The 22757-nt window shown below is 58.0% G+C and overlaps 1 protein-coding gene across 2 annotated transcripts in view; it reads right to left on the bottom strand.

Moving 5' to 3' along the window:
* The window catches only part of FAAH2 (fatty acid amide hydrolase 2), a 69890-nt gene extending 47695 nt beyond the window's left edge, over positions 1–22195 (bottom strand). Inside the window, exons 1-3 of one of the 2 annotated variants that reach the window (XM_073639649.1) lie at positions 21873–22195; positions 12893–13112; positions 12594–12803 (exon numbers count right to left, since the gene is read on the bottom strand). In XM_073639649.1, coding sequence (XP_073495750.1) covers positions 12594–12803; positions 12893–13112; positions 21873–22049 — 607 coding nt within the window. In that variant the 5' untranslated portion in view covers positions 22050–22195. Of the gene's footprint in view, positions 1–12593; positions 12804–12892; positions 13113–14910; positions 15099–21872 lie in introns of those variants that run through there. The other variant, XM_073639650.1, reaches the window with a different exon arrangement.
* Between the last annotated feature and the right edge of the window lie 562 nt (positions 22196–22757).

Genomic DNA, 22757 nt, shown 5'->3' with positions numbered 1-22757 from the left:
CCGCTGCACACAGCCTCCGCACACCCCTCGCTCTCACACAGACGCAGGACCTCCCGCTGCACACAGCCTCCGCACACTCCTCGCTCTCACAGACGCAGGACCTCCCGCTGCACACAGCCTCTGCACACCCCTCGCTCTCACACAGACGCAGGACCTTCGGCTGCACACAGCCTCCGCACACCCCTCGCTCTCACACAGACGCAGGACCACCCGCTTCACACAGCCTCTGCACACCCCTCGCTCTCACACAGACGCAAGACCTCTGCACACAGCCTCTGCACACTCTTTGCTCTCACACAGACGAAGGACGTCCTCCAGCAAAGGCTCCACACACTCCTCGCTCTCACACAGACGCAGGACCTCCCACTGCACACAGCCTCCGCACACCCCTCACTCTCACACAGACTCAGGACCTCCCACTGCACACAGCCTCCGCACACCCCTCGCAATCACACAAACGCAGGACCTCCCGCTGCACACAGCCTCCGCACACCCCTCGCTCTCACACAGACGCAGGACCTCCCGCTGCACACAGCCTCCGCACACCCCTCGCTCTCACACAGACGCAGGACCTCCCGCTACACACAGCCTCCGCACACCCCTCGCTCTCACACAGACGCAGGACCTCCCGCTGCACACAGCCTCCGCACACCCCTCCCTCTCACACAGACGCAGGACCTCCCGCTGCACACAGCCTCCGCACACCCTTCGCTCTCACACAGACGCAGGACCTCCCGCTGCACACAGCCTCTGCACACCCCTCGCTCTCACAGATGCAGGACCTCCTTCTGCACACAGCCTACGCACACCCCTCACTCTCACACAGACGCAGGACCTCCCGCTGCACACAGCCTCTGCACACCCCTCGCTCTCACAGATGCAGGACCTCCTTCTGCACACAGCCTACGCACACCCCTCACTCTCACACAGACGCAGGACCTCCCGCTGCACACAGCCTCCGCACACTCCTCGCTCTCACACAGACGCAGGACCTCCCGCTTCACACAGCCTCCGCACACCCCTCGCTCTCACACAGACGCAGGACCTCCCGCTGCACACAGCCTCCGCACACCCCTCGCTCTCACACAGACGCAGGACCACCCGCTGCACACAGCCTCCGCACACCCCTCGCTCTCACACAGACGCAGGACCACCCGCTTCACACAGCCTCCGCACACCCCTCGCTCTCACACAGACGCAGGACCACCCGCTGCACACAGCCTCCGCACACCCCTCGCTCTCACACAGACGCAGGACCACCCGCTGCACACAGCCTCCGCACACCCCTCGCTCTCACAGACGCAGGACCTCCCGCTGCACACAGCCTCCGCACACCCCTCGCTCTCACAGACGCAGGACCTCCCGCTGCACACAGCCTCCGCACACCCCTCGCTCTCACACAGACGCAGGACCACCCGCTGCACACAGCCTCCGCACACCCCTCGCTCTCACACAGACGCAGGACCACCCGCTTCACACAGCCTCCGCACATCCCTCGCTCTCACACAGACGCAGGACCACCCGCTGCACACAGCCTCCGCACACCCCTCGCTCTCACACAGACGCAGGACCACCCGCTGCACACAGCCTCCGCACACCCCTCGCTCTCACAGACGCAGGACCTCCCGCTGCACACAGCCTCCGCACACCCCTCGCTCTCACACAGACGCAGGACCACCCGCTGCACACAGCCTCCGCACACCCCTCGCTCTCACACAGACACAGGACCTCCCGCTGCACACAGCCTCCGCACACCCCTCGCTCTCACACAGACGCAGGACCACCCGCTTCACACAGCCTCCGCACACCCCTCGCTCTCACAGACGCAGGACCTCCCGCTGCACACAGCCTCCGCACACCCCTCGCTCTCACAGACGCAGGACCTCCCGCTGCACACAGCCTCCGCACACCCCTCGCTCTCACACAGACGCAGGACCACCCGCTGCACACAGCCTCCGCACACCCCTCGCTCTCACAGACGCAGGACCTCCCGCTGCACACAGCCTCCGCACACCCCTCGCTCTCACAGACGCAGGACCTCCCGCTGCACACAGCCTCCGCACACCCCTCGCTCTCACACAGACGCAGGACCTCCCGCTGCACACAGCCTCCGCACACCCCTCGCTCTCACACAGACGCAGGACCTCCCGCTGCACACAGCCTCCGCACACCCCTCGCTCTCACACAGACGCAGGACCTTCCGCTGCACACAGCCTCCGCACACCCCTCGCTCTCACACAGACGCAGGACCTCCCGCTGCACACAGCCTCTGCACACCCCTCGCTCTCACACAGACGCAGGACCTCCCGCTGCACACAGCCTCCGCACACTCCTCGCTCTCACAGACGCAGGACCTCCCGCTGCACACAGCCTCTGCACACCCCTCGCTCTCACACAGACGCAGGACCTTCGGCTGCACACAGCCTCCGCACACCCCTCGCTCTCACACAGACGCAGGACCACCCGCTTCACACAGCCTCTGCACACCCCTCGCTCTCACACAGACGCAGGACCTCTGCACACAGCCTCTGCACACTCTTTGCTCTCACACAGACGAAGGACGTCCTCCAGCAAAGGCTCCACACACTCCTCGCTCTCACACAGACGCAGGACCTCCCACTGCACACAGCCTCCGCACACCCCTCACTCTCACACAGACTCAGGACCTCCCACTGCACACAGCCTCCGCACACCCCTCGCTCTCACACAAACGCAGGACCTCCCGCTGCACACAGCCTCCGCACACCCCTCGCTCTCACACAGACGCAGGACCTCCCGCTGCACACAGCCTCCGCACACCCCTCGCTCTCACACAGACGCAGGACCTCCCGCTGCACACAGCCTCCGCACACCCCTCGCTCTCACACAGACGCAGGACCTCCCGCTGCACACAGCCTCCGCACACCCCTCCCTCTCACACAGACGCAGGACCTCCCGCTGCACACAGCCTCCGCACACCCTTCGCTCTCACACAGACGCAGGACCTCCCGCTGCACACAGCCTCTGCACACCCCTCGCTCTCACAGATGCAGGACCTCCTTCTGCACACAGCCTACGCACACCCCTCACTCTCACACAGACGCAGGACCTCCCGCTGCACACAGCCTCTGCACACCCCTCGCTCTCACAGATGCAGGACCTCCTTCTGCACACAGCCTACGCACACCCCTCACTCTCACACAGACGCAGGACCTCCCGCTGCACACAGCCTCCGCACACTCCTCGCTCTCACAGACGCAGGACCTCCCGCTTCACACAGCTTCCGCACACCCCTCGCTCTCACACAGACGCAGGACCTCCCACTGCACACAGCCTCTGCACACCCCTCGCTCTCACACAGACGCAGGACCTCTGCACACAGCCTCTGCACACTCTTTGCTCTCACACAGACGAAGGACGTCCTCCAGCAAAGGCTGCACACACTCCTCGCTCCCACAAAGACGCAGGACCTCCCACTGCACACAGCCTCCGCACACCCCTCGCTCTCACACAGACTCAGGACCTCCCGCTGCACACAGCCTCCGCACACCCCTCGCTCTCACACAGACGCAGGACCTCCCGCTGCACACAGCCTCTGCACACCCCTCGCTCTCACACAGACGCAGGACCTCCCGCTGCACACAGCCTCCGCACACCCCTCGCTCTCACACAGACGGAGGACCTCCCGCTGCACACAGCCTCCGCACACCCCTCGCTCTCACACAGACGGAGGACCTCCCGCTGCACACAGCCTCTGCACACCCCTCGCTCTCACACAGACGGAGGACCTTCCGCTGCACACAGCCTCCGCACACCCCTCGCTCTTACACAGACGCAGGACCTCCCGCTGCACACAGCCTCCGCACACCCCTCGCTCTCACACAGACGCAGGACCTCCCGCTGCACACAGCCTCCGCACACCCCTCGCTCTCACACAGACGCAGGACCTCCCGCTGCACACAGCCTCCGCACACTCCTCAGGACCTCCACTGCGCACAGCCTCCGCACACTCCTCAGGACCTCCACTGCGCACAGCCTCCGCACACTCCTCAGGACCTCCACTGCGCACAGCCTCCGCACACTCCTCAGGACCTCCACTGCGCACAGCCTCCGCACACTCTTCAGGACCTCCAGTGCGCACAGCCTCCGCACACTCTTCAGGACCTCCACTGCGCACAGCCTCCGCACACTCTCCAGGACCTCCACTGCGCACAGCCTCCGCACACTCCTCAGGACCTCCACTGCGCACAGCCTCCGCACACTCCTCAGGACCTCCACTGCGCACAGCCTCCGCACACTCCTCAGGACCTCCACTGCACACAGCCTCCGCACACCCCTCGCTCTCACACAGACGCAGGACCTCCCGCTGCACACAGCCTCCGCACACCCCTCGCTCTCACACAGACGCAGGACCTCCCGCTGCACACAGCCTCCGCACACTCCTCGCTCTCACAGACGCAGGACCTCCCGCTGCACACAGCCTCCGCACACCCCTCGCTCTCACACAGACGCAGGACCTTCGGCTGCACACAGCCTCCGCACACCCCTCGCTCTCACACAGACGCAGGACCACCCGCTTCACACAGCCTCTGCACACCCCTCGCTCTCACACAGACGCAGGACCTCTGCACACAGCCTCTGCACACTCTTTGCTCTCACACAGACGAAGGACGTCCTCCAGCAAAGGCTCCACACACTCCTCGCTCTCACACAGACGCAGGACCTCCCACTGCACACAGCCTCCGCACACCCCTCGCTCTCACACAGACTCAGGACCTCCCACTGCACACAGCCTCCGCACACCCCTCGCTCTCACACAAACGCAGGACCTCCCGCTGCACACAGCCTCCGCACACCCCTCGCTCTCACACAGACGCAGGACCTCCCGCTGCACACAGCCTCCGCACACCCCTCGCTCTCACACAGACGCAGGACCTCCCGCTGCACACAGCCTCCGCACACCCCTCGCACTCACACAGACGCAGGACCTCCCGCTGCACACAGCCTCCGCACACCCCTCGCTCTCACACAGACGCAGGACCTCCCGCTGCACACAGCCTCCGCACACCCCTCGCTCTCACACAGACGCAGGACCTCCCGCTGCACACAGCCTCCGCACACCCCTCCCTCTCACACAGACGCAGGACCTCCCGCTGCACACAGCCTCCGCACACCCTTCGCTCTCACACAGACGCAGGACCTCCCGCTGCACACAGCCTCTGCACACCCCTCGCTCTCACAGATGCAGGACCTCCTTCTGCACACAGCCTACGCACACCCCTCACTCTCACACAGACGCAGGACCTCCCGCTGCACACAGCCTCTGCACACCCCTCGCTCTCACAGATGCAGGACCTCCTTCTGCACACAGCCTACGCACACCCCTCACTCTCACACAGACGCAGGACCTCCCGCTGCACACAGCCTCCGCACACTCCTCGCTCTCACACAGACGCAGGACCTCCCGCTTCACACAGCCTCCGCACACCCCTCGCTCTCACACAGACGCAGGACCTCCCGCTGCACACAGCCTCCGCACACCCCTCGCTCTCACACAGACGCAGGACCACCCGCTGCACACAGCCTCCGCACACCCCTCGCTCTCACACAGACGCAGGACCACCCGCTTCACACAGCCTCCGCACACCCCTCGCTCTCACACAGACGCAGGACCACCCGCTGCACACAGCCTCCGCACACCCCTCGCTCTCACACAGACGCAGGACCACCCGCTGCACACAGCCTCCGCACACCCCTCGCTCTCACAGACGCAGGACCTCCCGCTGCACACAGCCTCCGCACACCCCTCGCTCTCACAGACGCAGGACCTCCCGCTGCACACAGCCTCCGCACACCCCTCGCTCTCACACAGACGCAGGACCACCCGCTGCACACAGCCTCCGCACACCCCTCGCTCTCACACAGACGCAGGACCACCCGCTTCACACAGCCTCCGCACATCCCTCGCTCTCACACAGACGCAGGACCACCCGCTGCACACAGCCTCCGCACACCCCTCGCTCTCACACAGACGCAGGACCACCCGCTGCACACAGCCTCCGCACACCCCTCGCTCTCACAGACGCAGGACCTCCCGCTGCACACAGCCTCCGCACACCCCTCGCTCTCACACAGACGCAGGACCACCCGCTGCACACAGCCTCCGCACACCCCTCGCTCTCACACAGACACAGGACCTCCCGCTGCACACAGCCTCCGCACACCCCTCGCTCTCACACAGACGCAGGACCACCCGCTTCACACAGCCTCCGCACACCCCTCGCTCTCACAGACGCAGGACCTCCCGCTGCACACAGCCTCCGCACACCCCTCGCTCTCACAGACGCAGGACCTCCCGCTGCACACAGCCTCCGCACACCCCTCGCTCTCACACAGACGCAGGACCACCCGCTGCACACAGCCTCCGCACACCCCTCGCTCTCACAGACGCAGGACCTCCCGCTGCACACAGCCTCCGCACACCCCTCGCTCTCACAGACGCAGGACCTCCCGCTGCACACAGCCTCCGCACACCCCTCGCTCTCACACAGACGCAGGACCTCCCGCTGCACACAGCCTCCGCACACCCCTCGCTCTCACACAGACGCAGGACCTCCCGCTGCACACAGCCTCCGCACACCCCTCGCTCTCACACAGACGCAGGACCTTCCGCTGCACACAGCCTCCGCACACCCCTCGCTCTCACACAGACGCAGGACCTCCCGCTGCACACAGCCTCTGCACACCCCTCGCTCTCACACAGACGCAGGACCTCCCGCTGCACACAGCCTCCGCACACTCCTCGCTCTCACAGACGCAGGACCTCCCGCTGCACACAGCCTCTGCACACCCCTCGCTCTCACACAGACGCAGGACCTTCGGCTGCACACAGCCTCCGCACACCCCTCGCTCTCACACAGACGCAGGACCACCCGCTTCACACAGCCTCTGCACACCCCTCGCTCTCACACAGACGCAGGACCTCTGCACACAGCCTCTGCACACTCTTTGCTCTCACACAGACGAAGGACGTCCTCCAGCAAAGGCTCCACACACTCCTCGCTCTCACACAGACGCAGGACCTCCCACTGCACACAGCCTCCGCACACCCCTCACTCTCACACAGACTCAGGACCTCCCACTGCACACAGCCTCCGCACACCCCTCGCTCTCACACAAACGCAGGACCTCCCGCTGCACACAGCCTCCGCACACCCCTCGCTCTCACACAGACGCAGGACCTCCCGCTGCACACAGCCTCCGCACACCCCTCGCTCTCACACAGACGCAGGACCTCCCGCTGCACACAGCCTCCGCACACCCCTCGCTCTCACACAGACGCAGGACCTCCCGCTGCACACAGCCTCCGCACACCCCTCCCTCTCACACAGACGCAGGACCTCCCGCTGCACACAGCCTCCGCACACCCTTCGCTCTCACACAGACGCAGGACCTCCCGCTGCACACAGCCTCTGCACACCCCTCGCTCTCACAGATGCAGGACCTCCTTCTGCACACAGCCTACGCACACCCCTCACTCTCACACAGACGCAGGACCTCCCGCTGCACACAGCCTCTGCACACCCCTCGCTCTCACAGATGCAGGACCTCCTTCTGCACACAGCCTACGCACACCCCTCACTCTCACACAGACGCAGGACCTCCCGCTGCACACAGCCTCCGCACACTCCTCGCTCTCACAGACGCAGGACCTCCCGCTTCACACAGCTTCCGCACACCCCTCGCTCTCACACAGACGCAGGACCTCCCACTGCACACAGCCTCTGCACACCCCTCGCTCTCACACAGACGCAGGACCTCTGCACACAGCCTCTGCACACTCTTTGCTCTCACACAGACGAAGGACGTCCTCCAGCAAAGGCTCCACACACTCCTCGCTCCCACAAAGACGCAGGACCTCCCACTGCACACAGCCTCCGCACACCCCTCGCTCTCACACAGACTCAGGACCTCCCGCTGCACACAGCCTCCGCACACCCCTCGCTCTCACACAGACGCAGGACCTCCCGCTGCACACAGCCTCTGCACACCCCTCGCTCTCACACAGACGCAGGACCTCCCGCTGCACACAGCCTCCGCACACCCCTCGCTCTCACACAGACGGAGGACCTCCCGCTGCACACAGCCTCCGCACACCCCTCGCTCTCACACAGACGGAGGACCTCCCGCTGCACACAGCCTCTGCACACCCCTCGCTCTCACACAGACGGAGGACCTTCCGCTGCACACAGCCTCCGCACACCCCTCGCTCTTACACAGACGCAGGACCTCCCGCTGCACACAGCCTCCGCACACCCCTCGCTCTCACACAGACGCAGGACCTCCCGCTGCACACAGCCTCCGCACACCCCTCGCTCTCACACAGACGCAGGACCTCCCGCTGCACACAGCCTCCGCACACTCCTCAGGACCTCCACTGCGCACAGCCTCCGCACACTCCTCAGGACCTCCACTGCGCACAGCCTCCGCACACTCCTCAGGACCTCCACTGCGCACAGCCTCCGCACACTCCTCAGGACCTCCACTGCGCACAGCCTCCGCACACTCTTCAGGACCTCCAGTGCGCACAGCCTCCGCACACTCTTCAGGACCTCCACTGCGCACAGCCTCCGCACACTCTTCAGGACCTCCACTGCGCACAGCCTCCGCACACTCCTCAGGACCTCCACTGCGCACAGCCTCCGCACACTCCTCAGGACCTCCACTGCGCACAGCCTCCGCACACTCCTCAGGACCTCCACTGCACACAGCCTCCGCACACCCCTCGCTCTCACACAGACGCAGGACCTCCCGCTGCACACAGCCTCCGCACACCCCTCGCTCTCACACAGACGCAGGACCTCCCGCTGCACACAGCCTCCGCACACTCCTCGCTCTCACAGACGCAGGACCTCCCGCTGCACACAGCCTCCGCACACCCCTCGCTCTCACACAGACGCAGGACCTTCGGCTGCACACAGCCTCCGCACACCCCTCGCTCTCACACAGACGCAGGACCACCCGCTTCACACAGCCTCTGCACACCCCTCGCTCTCACACAGACGCAGGACCTCTGCACACAGCCTCTGCACACTCTTTGCTCTCACACAGACGAAGGACGTCCTCCAGCAAAGGCTCCACACACTCCTCGCTCTCACACAGACGCAGGACCTCCCACTGCACACAGCCTCCGCACACCCCTCGCTCTCACACAGACTCAGGACCTCCCACTGCACACAGCCTCCGCACACCCCTCGCTCTCACACAAACGCAGGACCTCCCGCTGCACACAGCCTCCGCACACCCCTCGCTCTCACACAGACGCAGGACCTCCCGCTGCACACAGCCTCCGCACACCCCTCGCTCTCACACAGACGCAGGACCTCCCGCTGCACACAGCCTCCGCACACCCCTCGCACTCACACAGACGCAGGACCTCCCGCTGCACACAGCCTCCGCACACCCCTCGCTCTCACACAGACGCAGGACCTCCCGCTGCACACAGCCTCCGCACACCCCTCCCTCTCACACAGACGCAGGACCTCCCGCTGCACACAGCCTCCGCACACCCTTCAGGACCTCCACTGCGCACAGCCTCCGCACACTCTTCAGGACCTCCACTGCGCACAGCCTCCGCACACTCTTCAGGACCTCCACTGCGCACAGCCTCCGCACACTCTTCAGGACCTCCACTGCGCACAGCCTCCGCACACTCTTCAGGACCTCCACTGCGCACAGCCTCCGCACACTCTTCAGGACCTCCACTGCGCACAGCCTCCGCACACTCTTCAGGACCTCCACTGCGCACAGCCTCCGCACACTCTTCAGGACCTCCACTGCGCACAGCCTCCGCACACTCTTCAGGACCTCCACTGCGCACAGCCTCCGCACACTCTTCAGGACCTCCACTGCGCACAGCCTCCGCACACTCCTCAGGACCTCCACTGCGCACAGCCTCCGCACACTCCTCAGGACCTCCACTGCGCACAGCCTCCGCACACTCCTCAGGACCTCCACTGCACACAGCCTCCGCACACTCCTCAGGACCTCCACTGCACACAGCCTCCGCACACCCCTCGCTCTCACACAGACGCAGGACCTCCCGCTGCACACAGCCTCCGCACACTCCTCAGGACCTCCACTGCGCACAGCCTCCGCACACTCCTCAGGACCTCCACTGCGCACAGCCTCCGCACACTCCTCAGGACCTCCACTGCGCACAGCCTCCGCACACTCCTCAGGACCTCCACTGCGCACAGCCTCCGCACACTCCTCAGGACCTCCACTGCACACAGCCTCCGCACACTCCTCAGGACCTCCACTGCACACAGCCTCCGCACACTCCTCAGGACCTCCACTGCACACAGCCTCCGCACACTCCTCAGGACCTCCACTGCACACAGCCTCCGCACACCCCTCGCTCTCACACAGACGCAGGACCTCCCGCTGCACACAGCCTCCGCACACTCCTCAGGACCTCCACTGCGCACAGCCTCCGCACACTCCTCAGGACCTCCACTGCGCACAGCCTCCGCACACTCCTCAGGACCTCCACTGCGCACAGCCTCCGCACACTCCTCAGGACCTCCACTGCGCACAGCCTCCGCACACTCTTCAGGACCTCCACTGCGCACAGCCTCCGCACACTCTTCAGGACCTCCACTGCGCACAGCCTCCGCACACTCTTCAGGACCTCCACTGCGCACAGCCTCCGCACACTCTTCAGGACCTCCACTGCGCACAGCCTCCGCACACTCCTCAGGACCTCCACTGCGCACAGCCTCCGCACACTCCTCAGGACCTCCACTGCGCACAGCCTCCGCACACTCCTCAGGACCTCCACTGCGCACAGCCTCCGCACACTCCTCAGGACCTCCACTGCACACAGCCTCCGCACACTCCTCACTCTCACAGACACAGGACCTCAGCACAGCAGTGTGAAAATCTCCCCAATTTTATCACATCTGTATCATCTACTACTGTTTGTATCAGTCATAGTAAAGCTGTGTGACTCTAACCCCTCTCCTCCCTCAAGGTTTTTTTTGTTTGTTTTTTTACAATAATTTGTTTCCTTTCTCACATTATTCCACTTTTGTGTAGTGGGAAAGCTGGGTTCATTATAATGCAGCCGTCACAACCCAGCTTTCCCAACCGTCATGTTAGTCACTACACTCGCCTGTTCCTGCAGGAGACCTCGGTTCTGGTGGCTTTTCAGAGCACAGCGGTAATCCAGTTTTCCCACTACTCTGCATTCTGGTTATTTTATGCAAATTGTCTTTTCAGAGGAACAGGACTTGAAATGTTAGCACCATTTATTAGAAGCAGCGATCCTAAAAGCCAATATCAACCCTTGCCACGTCAAGTAGGATAAAAGCCAAGCCAGAATTTGCAGACATGTTTCTGACTGTTTGCCCCTCCTCAGTGCAAAGCAAGAGCTCCGATTTGGCTGTAATGGAGGCCTCTGACTGGGGTGTAAGGGGTAACAGCTGTCCTTGTGGATAGTGACATATCTAACATTACATTGGCATATCAGTCATGTCACTCTCCACAAGGAGAAACGTTACCCCTTAGATTATGGTTATCATGTTACTCGTTAGCCACTCACCAGTGACTGCTGCAGAGCTGAGCGATAGCCAGTGACGGACTGGAGTGCTAGGGGCCTAGTCACATTGACTCTGGGGGCCACTGTTCAGCTACATGCAAATATCACATTACCCTCATTCACATATTTGCCTATGGTTCTATAATATATGGGTACTTTGCTGAATGAAGGTTGAGATGTTTTTCTGGACATAGTGAAACATGTAATGTGCCAACTACTTGTTATATAGGTGGAGTAGAGAGCCCATTCCTGCATGGGGGCCCACCGGAGGATTCTCCTGTTCTCCGGTGGGCCAGTCCGAGCCTGGTTACAGCTGTACTCACGGATTTGTGTTCTAGTAAACATGAATACAAAAGAACATGCACATATTACACATATATATAGGAAAATGTGCAATTGTGCCATATACTGCGCAGGTATTCAACGCATTGTAGGAGGGGCAGAAGGAGATTAGGAGTCCGTGCTGCCGCCCGCTGCTCTTCACAGCCCGAGGGTCAACTGCGGAGGATCAAACAGAGCAGGAGCAGCGCGGGTATCAGGTGTTATATAGGATTATGCACCAATTCTGTTTCTTCAGATTTCCATTGCTCTGTGTCGAAAAACCTAAACCGTGGGGGATAGGGTGGGAAGGAAAATAATGGATCATTACACATCCACCATGCATCTGGGGAAATGGAGATCATGCCGCCAGTGTGCACAGAGCCGTACAGTGGTGACGCTTGTGCTCACACACTATTGCGCTTCCTTTAGGTTCTCTAGTTGGCTCGATACTCTTTTCCATGACCACAATAATCCAGGATATTGGATAATCCTGCAGAAATCACAGACAGCCGATGCAACTAGAACAGTTTTACTTTTTACAATATAAGATAGTAGATTGTTACTTTTATGGGGTATTACTTCCTATGAAGGGACATTTCAGGAGAGGTGTTGTGTAAATTGCGTTGACCACTGAATCTTCTCCTTTCATAAAAATTTTTTTGCTCACTCAAATCTCCACATGTGAACTTACCGGAGCTGCCCCCCACGATGTGCTGCGGGTTATAGGGGTTTCTGGTGCGGCCATATATGTTGTTGCTGGACTCGTACCACATGCACAGCTCGCTGCAGTTGGTCACCCCCAGAGGTATCGCTCCCGCTCTCTTCAGCCTCGACACCACGGCGGCATCGTGCTCTGAGCGGAACGAACGCCGCGATATAAGGCCCGAGCTCTGCGGCATGCCTGGCAGCGGGACACAAAGTAATGGAGGACAAACGTCAGAAAATGCGGGAAACAAAGTCTGAACACGAAAGCCAAAAAGTCCATCTCACCTTGCAGCGCGAAGGCTTCCTTCACCGATACCGGGACGCCCAGGAGAGGAAAGTTCTGCTTCAGGGTGGCCCGGTCCTGCGTCCCAGAGGACACCAACTCATCCACCGCCCGGGCTTCCCGTAAGGCTTCATCAAAGCGATCGCAGACTAGAGCATTGATGGTGGGATTCACCTCTCGGATCCTGGAGATAAAAGCCTGCACAACCGCGCTGCTCCTCACCTGAGAAAAGACATCAAGCAACAGCAGGAGCTTCAGAAAGAGCGAAACCACCAGGAAAGTCACCGCGGGGGAGAAAGCCCCTTTGGTAACAAATAGGGTCAGGGGAGACGCTCGTCCAATCAAATCGTTCATCCCCTAAAAGGTGGCCATATACCTTAACCCCTTCCCGACATGGCCATTTCTCATTGTTGTATTTTCGTTTTTTTCCACTTCTTCCAACAGCAGTAACTTTTTTCATTTTTTCGTACACAGATACCAAATGTTCATAGTTGTTTTTTTTATTTAAAATGGTGAAAAAACAATATGGAAACAAAAAAAACCTTTGCTTGTGTTTGTGTGCCTTTGCTTGTGTTTGTGTGCCTTTGCTTTGAGACCTGGAACGTTCTTGTTTTTCAGGATCTGGGGCGGGTCATGTATTATTTTTTGCGCCCCGAGCTGACGTTTTTACTGATACATAGATACGATGTTTTGATCGCCTCTTGTTCCGTTGTTTTGCAGCATCATCCTGGCATTTAGGTTTTTTCCTCATTACGCCGTCTACCGATCGGCTTAATTCATTCAATATTTTGATAGATCAGACTTTTACAGACGTAACAAAACCATATGTGCATTTGTTTTATTTCTTTACATTTCATGATGAAAAGGGGGGCAATCTGAAGGTTATGTTTTATATTTTAACTGTATTTGTTAGTCCCCTTAGGGGACTTGAATCTGCGATCACCTGATCACTTGTAATATACATAGCAGGGCATCAGCACTGCTATATATAGCGAAAATCATAGTCTCCTATGAACGCCAACCAGAAGCTTACGCTCATAGGAGCACTGTCTTGACAGGTATAAGGGTCCTCAGCAGACCCCTGGCTGTAATGGCAGCTCATTGGTGCCCTACAATCGCATTACGGGGATGCTGATAGTTGCATGGAATAACAAGTCCCCCACCTGTTAATGCTGCTGACAGAGACTCTGTGGCATTTAACAGGTTAACAGTCATCATCTGCCGGGAAAGATGCGGGCTCAGGTCTTGAGCCTGAATCAAGGTCAGGCAGCCAGCATATGCCGTAGCTGTGAGTCATATGTAAGGGGCTAAGCCCCGTTTACATTAAACTAATGTCTGTTGGACTCACCGGTATCAGCAGCCTTGGCTGACAGTAATGTGTATGGGGGCCCAGGACATATTGATCGAGCATATCCAATTATAGAAGGCCGATGGCATTGTTCTCCCGGAGAGGAGCCATCTCTCGTCATAGTCTAGTCATGTCAGGCAATGGCTCTTGGAGAACACACGAGTCCTCGGCCGTACAAGTGCTCCTGTGTATGGGATAGCCGGCCGAACAATGGTTTGAGTGACAGCCATCAAATGTGTATGGCGACCTTCAGACAACTGTTCCTCATAGCCCCCTACGTATCCTCAGCCGACTGCATATTGTGCTCCCAAGGTCTCCAGATTGGTGGAGGAGCCACCTGTTGTTTGGACCCCAACCAAAGATTTCCATGAATAAGCCGGCCATGGTTATAACTGGCAACCACTCCTCCAGCCATCTCTCCACTTGGCTTCTCCAGGCACAAAGAAGACCTAAGGCGGATTGTGATGTTGATTTAACTCTGTGCTTCACTACGGATAAAATTCACAGAGCGAATCCTCAGAAGATCTGATGCCTTCGCATGAAGTTCTGAAATCCACATTCACGTACTTTAGGCTACGTTCCTCATCGTGTGAACACAGCCTTACTGTTCTGAGTCGCAGATTGGTTTTCGTTTTGTTTTTTAGGATAAATTCAGCTGTAAAGATCCGTTACCTGTTTCTGTGTCAGACCGTGGTCACACGAGTTCTCCAGCCGGCAGCCTTCACCCTGTACTTTGACTTTGGCAGAGAACCGGCCTTGACATACCTGAATATTGTGATGTGTGGACTCTGAGATAATGCGGCTTTTATCAGATACCGATAAGAGGCATCTCATGACGTTATGGTGGGAGGCTGGAATCTCGCATCAAGTTCTGGAGTTTTATGAGCTAAAGCCAGGAAAAGATCACAAGAAGCATAAAGGGTTAATGCCGTACAGATCAGATTGCTGTTGGCAGATGGTTGGGCTGATCACTTGGCCGGCAGATGACTCTCTCCAATAATCAGGGCACTCATACTGCCGAGATCCTGGTGGCGGCGAATCTCCGAGAGGAGAAAGGGATCGACAGTCCAAAATCTGATATGCCGCATCCCTAACTCCCCCCACAATCAGTGGTCAGGGGCCCCCATACACACTAGGCTGTCAGTGTAACCCAGGGGTGGGCAATTAATTTTCCCGAGGGGCCACATGAGAGACCATGACAGTTGTCAAGGTCAAACCAATAGGCTGAAATTAATATTGATAATTAATTTCAACATATTAATTATAATATTAATTGTATGGCTTAATATTGAGCAGAATTAAGTATACTGACATCCTTCTATATATCGTATGAGCCCCACAGCCTCGCCATGTCCAGCAGGAGAGCCCCCACAGCCTCGCCATGTCCAGCAGGAGAGCCCCCACAGCCTCGCCATGTCCAGCAGGAGAGCCCCCACAGCGCCATGTCCAGCAGGAGAGCCCCCACAGCCTCATGTCCAGCAGGAGAGCCCCCACAGCCTCGCCATGTCCAGCAGGAGAGCCCCCACAGCCTCGCCATGTCCAGCAGGAGAGCCCCCACAGCCTCGCCATGTCCAGCAGGAGAGCCCCCACAGCCTCGCCATGTCCAGCAGGAGAGCCCCCACAGCCTCGCCATGTCCAGCAGGAGAGCCCCCACAGCCTCGCCATGTCCAGCAGGAGAGCCCCCACAGCCTCGCCATGTCCAGCAGGAGAGCCCCCACAGCCTCGCCATGTCCAGCAGGAGAGCCCCCACAGCCTCGCCATGTCCAGCAGGAGAGCCCCCACAGCCTCGCCATGTCCAGCAGGAGAGCCCCACAGCCTCGTCATGTCCAGCAGGAGAGCCCCCACAGCCTCGCCATGTCCAGCAGGAGAGCCCCCACAGCCTCGCCATGTCCAGCAGGAGAGCCCCCACAGCCTCGCCATGTCCAGCAGGAGAGCCCCCACAGCCTCGCCATGTCCAGCAGGAGAGCCCCCACAGCCTCGTCATGTCCAGCAGGAGAGCCCCCACAGCCTCGTCATGTCCAGCAGGAGAGCCCCCACAGCCTCGTCATGTCCAGCAGGAGAGCCCCCACAGCCTCGCCATGTCCAGCAGGAGAGCCCCCACAGCCTCGCCATGTCCAGCAGGAGAGCCCCCACAGCCTCGCCATGTCCAGCAGGAGAGCCCCCACAGCCTCGCCATGTCCAGCAGGAGAGCCCCCACAGCCTCGTCATGTCCAGCAGGAGAGCCCCCACAGCCTCGTCATGTCCAGCAGGAGAGCCCCCACAGCCTCGCCATGTCCAGCAGGAGAGCCCCCACAGCCTCGCCATGTCCAGCAGGAGAGCCCCCACAGCCTCGCCATGTCCAGCAGGAGAGCCCCCACAGCCTCGCCATGTCCAGCAGGAGAGCCCCCACAGCCTCGCCATGTCCAGCAGGAGAGCCCCCACAGCCTCCCCATGTCCAGCCAAACATGCCATAAACATGAAAAAAAAAAACCACATATTCCCCTCGCTCCTGTTCCCCCGGCGCTGTGCCTCTGATCCTGTCTCTGGTGCGCGGTCATTGCGTCAGCTGCTTTACGCGGATTGCCTGAGGCACCTCCTCTACCAATGCAGTCAGCGGCAGCGGCTCAGCAGTAACAGCGAAAGGGTGGGCAGGTTGCGGTCCGTGGGCCACTGTTTCAGCCCTTTGGCTGTCTCGGTCCGTGGGCCGGACTGGAACAGCCAGAGGGCCGGATGTGGCCCGCACTTTGCCCAGGTCTGGTCTGATCCGCTGTTATTGGCACTTTCAGCTGACATTAGTGTAATATGTATGCAGGGCTTAAAGCAGTTGCCCAGGCTTGGGGTTAATGACTGAAGTCAGTCTTTGTGACTACAGCCTTGGATTCCTCAGTGTTGGTGCCAGGAGCAGGCAGTCATGTGACCGCAAGTATGTGATTCTCATACATGCAGTCACTTCCCGACTAGACGTGTGCAGCGTCACGTGTCTAGTTGGAATGTTGCCGGTAGTTTGCAAATCACATACTTACCGTTACATAACCATAATCCCGGCGCCAGCACCGGAGAAGCCAGACAGCACGCACTGTGACTGCGACTACATCCATAAGCCTGGACAACCCCTTTAAAGCAAATCCGTCAGCAGAATTTCACCCCCTCCCCAATCTATTGATATGTGCATGAATTCTCCCAAATACATAAAGGGGATGTGACAAGCATCATGTTTAAAGGGAATGGAGAAAGTTTACAAAGCAGCACAGGGAGGAGATCATAGAAGAAAACTTTCAGACAAGGAATCAAAGTGGCTATTCACATTAGTGACCGGAGCAGCACACGGCTTACACGTATGACAGGACCTCGGGGCACAGGACTGAGGCTTTGTATGGTCTTTTGGGCACACTGTAAACTACATATATATTCAGCATTTCCTAGTCAGTAGTGTCTCGCCCTGACTGAATGTTTAGATTGCCCAGTAATTAACTGTGGGATTACATGGAGGACGCTCATGCCATGGCTGATCCATGCACCGAAACGCGCAGGTGCACGACTTCTTCTGCGTGTTTAGTGCTCGGACCACTAAATGTGACGTTCTAAGGCTCTGAACCGATTTCTCTACGCCAGACTTCTTTATCTTTTGTCCGGATCCTGGAGTGATTGCACCTGTTTACCAAGATAGGTGCTATGACCCACCTATTCCTTCCTTCTATAAATCCCATCCTCTTCGCTGGAACTGTAAGTTGCTGTGGGGGTTTTAAAAAAAAGCACCAAAAACTCATCGTGTGAACTTAACCTAATGGCTAATGACGTGCTCCATTCATACGCAGGGCTGGCTGGGTCCTAATAAATGTAACTCCATGATCAGGTAGGGATCGTGCACACATTGAGTATTTCCAGCAGATTTTTCAGTGCTGTCAGGAAAAAAACAGAGTAAAATAAGCAGGTTTTTAATGCGATTTATGGGCAGATTTTTTTCCTATTCACTTGAAAAATGCAGAAACAATTGCAGATTTAAAAAAAAAAAAACGACTTAAGCCTATGTTCACACGTTGCGTTTTTGATGCATTTTTTTTCATGCTGCTTTTCACAGTACCAGCAAAAGCTATGACACTTCAGAAATCTCATCCACACACTTGGTTTTTTTTCCTGACCTAACTGGAGAACTAAAGCGCTTTTAAATCTGCAGCATGTGAATCATTTCTGCGATTTTTCAGCATTTGTCATCCATATAAACCAATGAGAAAGTGAAAAAAATACACAACGGCGGTTTTCAAGGCTTTTTCGAAGAAATAAACCAGCTTTATTAAAAATTTACTTTAGACAAAACAGTTGTAATCCACACCCAAAAAATGCAGCAAAACAGGCAATGTGAAAGCACCATTTTTACTGCTAACAGAGCAGGTTTTGGCTGCAGATGAAAAATTGCAACGTGTGAACATAGCCTGATGGTTCAAATCTGCAGGAGACACTAAACAGCGTGTGCACGAGATTCCAGAAATCTTTTCCACTACTGTGAAACACTGTTTTCTTCCATGGCAAAAATACCTGTGTGAACAAGTCCCTTATAGCGCAAAAGTGAAAACCTCCAGCCTTTATGTCAACACACATTGGTAAAAAGATGCAAAGGGAGCAATAGCTAATATTCAGTGTTACACACAGCGACTTGAATAAGTCTTCATACCCGTGTACTTTTCATGAAAACCAAGGAGCACACCAGACAGGTCAGGGATAAAGTTGTGGAGAAGAGTAAAGCAGGGTTAGGTTATGGAAAAGATAGCCCAAACTCTGCACATCTCACGGAGCACTGTTCAATCCATCATCCAAAAATGGAAGGAGTACGATACAACTGCAAACCTACCAAGACATGGCTGTCCACCTTACCTGACATCCCAAGCAAGAAGAGCACTAATGAGAGAAGCAGCCAAGAGACACACGGTCACTCTGGAGGAGCTGCAGAGACCCACAGCTCAGGGGGAGAATCTGTCCACAGGACAACTATTAGGCCACGGCCCCACTATCAGTATTTGGTCAGTATTTTTCTCAGGAGTGGGAGACAAAACCAGGAGTGGGTGATAAATCCAGAATTGGTGACTTGTTTCTATTATTCCTTTTCTCTGATTGTTCTTCACCTGGTTTTGGCTCCCACTCCTGAGAAAAAACACTGATCGAATACTGATAGTGGAGCCGTGGCCTTAGTCGTATACTCCCACATTTCGGGCCTTTATGGAAGACTGGCAAGAAGAAAGCCATTTTTGAAAGCACGTCATAAGAAGTACTGTTTGAAAAAAGCCATGTAGGGGACACAAAAAAAATGCAAAATGCAGTGTGTGGTGGAAAACTAACACTGCACATCACCCAGAAAACACCATCCCCACCATCACACATGTTGGTGGCAGCATGCTGTGGGGAGGCTTTTCTTCAGCAGGTACAGGGAAGTGTAAAGGACATATTGATATTCATGCTATAGCTACTCCATTTTTGCAGCTTGCTCCTAAAACCATGTTATTATTACTATATACATTCTCTCATTCTTTTATCCTGCTTCACATGCAATTTTCTCACAAGAACTTTTTCTCTCAAGAACATTCTATGAGACACCCTGCTCCTGTTATCTAACTAGTCTGAGCCGGGATGTGTAAACTTGTAACTTTCCATCCTGCGCCGAACTAACGATAATATGACCATGTGTGTGTTTCCGTAATAATTGTACTAACATTGGTTCAAGCCTGTAGTATGGCTGTAGGTGATTGGCTATTGACATACTCAAACAATATATAATGCTAAGTAGAAATAAACGGGGTTTATTCTCGAATCCTCCCATACAGAGCTTGGTCTCCGTCTGGTTCCCTGATTGCAATCAATCTTGTAACATAATTTGACACTCACTTGGTCAACCGTGAAGGGTGATTGCTGCCCTCCCTCAACAGAAGCTGGTCAGGGTTGATGGGAAGATGCAAAAGACTTGAGACTGGGGTGTAGGTTCACCTTCCAGAGGGACAATGACCCTAAACCTGAAAGAGCTACAATGAAGGGTTTAGATCAGTGGTCTCAAACTCTGCTTGGTATATGGGCCACACATAAAAAAAATTTGAGTTTGAAGGGGCCGCATTCTTTGCAGGATGAGATAACATTTTCAGTGATAGCATTTTTTTCCATACAACTTTTTGATCATTTTTGGCGGTTTTGTTTTTTTTAATGCTACTCATTGTATGAGTTACGGTACAATTTTATAGCTGGTCACCATGCTGCTGTCGCAATGCCCCCGTCCCCTGGCCACCTTCTCGCAGCAGTGTCCCCCCGTCCTGGCCACCCTCTCGCAGCAGTGTCCCCCCGTCCTGGCCACCCTCTCGCAGCAGTGTCCCCCCGTCCTGGCCACCCTCTCGCAGCAGTGTCCCCCCGTCCTGGCCACCCTCTCGCAGCAGTGTCCCCCCGTCCTGGCCACCCTCTCGCAGCAGTGTCCCCCCGTCCTGGCCACCCTCTCGCAGCAGTGTCCCCCCGTCCTGGCCACCCTCTCGCAGCAGTGTCCCCCCGTCCTGGCCACCCTCTCGCAGCAGTGTCCCCCGTCCTGGCCACCCTCTCGCAGCAGTGGCCCCCGTCCCCTGGCCACCCTCTCGCAGCAGTGGCCCCCGTCCCCTGGCCACCCTCTCGCAGCAGTGGCCCCCGTCCCCTGGCCACCCTCTCGCAGCAGTGGCCCCCGTCCCCTGGCCACCCTCTCGCAGCAGTGGCCCCCGTCCCCTGGCCACCCTCTCGCAGCAGTGGCCCCCGTCCCCTGGCCACCCTCTCGCAGCAGTGGCCCCCGTCCCCTGGCCACCCTCTCGCAGCAGTGGCCCCCGTCCCCTGGCCACCCTCTCGCAGCAGTGGCCCCCGTCCCCTGGCCACCCTCTCGCAGCAGTGGCCCCCGTCCCCTGGCCACCCTCTCGCAGCAGTGGCCCCCGTCCTGGCCACCCTCTCGCAGCAGTGTCCCCAATGTTTCTGCTCTTCATATATACATTAAAAAAAATCCTTCTCGTCTGACCTCGCTGGAGAGACAGACCCCAAAAGACTGCAGCAGTAATGGCAGCGAAAGGTGGTCCTACAAATACTGACTCAGGGGGGCTGAATACGAATGCACAGAACAATTCACAGATTTATATTGTTAAAATAAATAAACCCTGTATCATTTCCTTTACAAGTCACAGATACTGGCTACTTAGTGTTGATATCACACAAAATCCCAATAAAACACATTTCAGTTTGTGGATGTAATGAAAAAATGTGGAAAAGTTCACGGGGTGTGAAAACTTTTTCTAGACATTATTTGTGGGGGTTTTAGGAAAAAAATCTGAAATTTGCATAAAGTTCTAACAAGTCCCCCCCCCCACACAAACAATGAACTTAAAAGACAAGATTTTGGACTGAACCCAACATTGCACATGTGAACAGCGCTCTAAACACCGCGAGGCTGGACAAAGGGCAGAAAACGTACAGGGGGTCCTCTAAGAAGGCGCCGTCCATACTGGGGTCCAACCACATAAAAGATAAAAACATAATGTAACAGAATAATAGCAGAAAATGCTCCAGAGTGACCTGTGCAGACAAGTGACCGCTGCAGCCAATCCCTGGCCGTGGTGGTGACAGGCTGCGCACAGGACTCTGGGGGTCGCAGTCAGGGGTCGCGCACAGCTCACCTCTCCCCGCCGGATCCTCTCCGCCAGCACGGAGGCGGGGGTGAGCAGGAGCGGATCCCGGGGAGCGGACACGCCGGGCGGCTTCCGAGAGAAGAACGACACAAAGCGGATGACGGCCAGAAGCAGCCGGGAGCAGGTCCGCAGCACGAAGCCGGCACAGCGGCGGAGGACGGCCATGGCGGCCGAGGAGGAGCGGCGCAGACTGACAGCGGAGTCAGGAGAGAGCGCGGCCGCTGCTGCCCATCACTGCCCGAGGAAGCAGCAGCCGCCGAGCCGCACACTGCGGAACTGCCGGGGATTGGAGAGAGGAGGAGGCGGCGGCAAGCGGTGACCGGGGGAGGAGGAGGCTGCAGGCAGTGACCTGGGGAGGAGGAGGCGGCAGGCAGTGACCGGGGGAGGAGAGAGAGGAGGAGGCGGCGGTAGGCAGTGACCGGGGAAGGATGAGGCGGCAAGCAGTGTCCGGGGCGGAGAGAGAGGAGGGGGCTGCAGGCAGTGACCGGGGGAGGAGGAGGCTGCAGGCAGTGACCGGGGGAGGAGGAGGCTGCAGGCAGTGACCGGGGGAGGAGGAGGGAGGAGGAAGAGGCGGCAGGCAGTGACCGGGGCGGAGAGAGAGGAGGGGGCGGCAGGCAGTGACCGGGGGACGAGGAGGGAGGAGGAAGAGGCGGCAGGCAGTGACCGGGGGAGGAGAGAGAGGAGGAGGCGGCGGTAGGCAGTGACCGGGGAAGGATGAGGCGGCAAGCAGTGTCCGGGGCGGAGAGAGAGGAGGGGGCTGCAGGCAGTGACCGGGGGAGGAGGAGGCTGCAGGCAGTGACCGGGGGAGGAGGAGGCTGCAGGCAGTGACCTGGGGAGGAGGAGGCGGCGGCAGGCAGTGACAGGGGAAGCCTG

This window comes from Phyllobates terribilis, unplaced genomic scaffold, assembly GCF_046119375.1.
Source record: "Phyllobates terribilis strain yellow unplaced genomic scaffold, ASM4611937v1 Scaffold_7__3_contigs__length_470593459, whole genome shotgun sequence".
Taxonomy (NCBI): Eukaryota; Metazoa; Chordata; class Amphibia; order Anura; family Dendrobatidae; genus Phyllobates; species Phyllobates terribilis.
The sequence above is the reverse complement of the archived record's forward strand: the minus strand, read 5'-3'. Positions and strand labels throughout refer to the sequence as shown.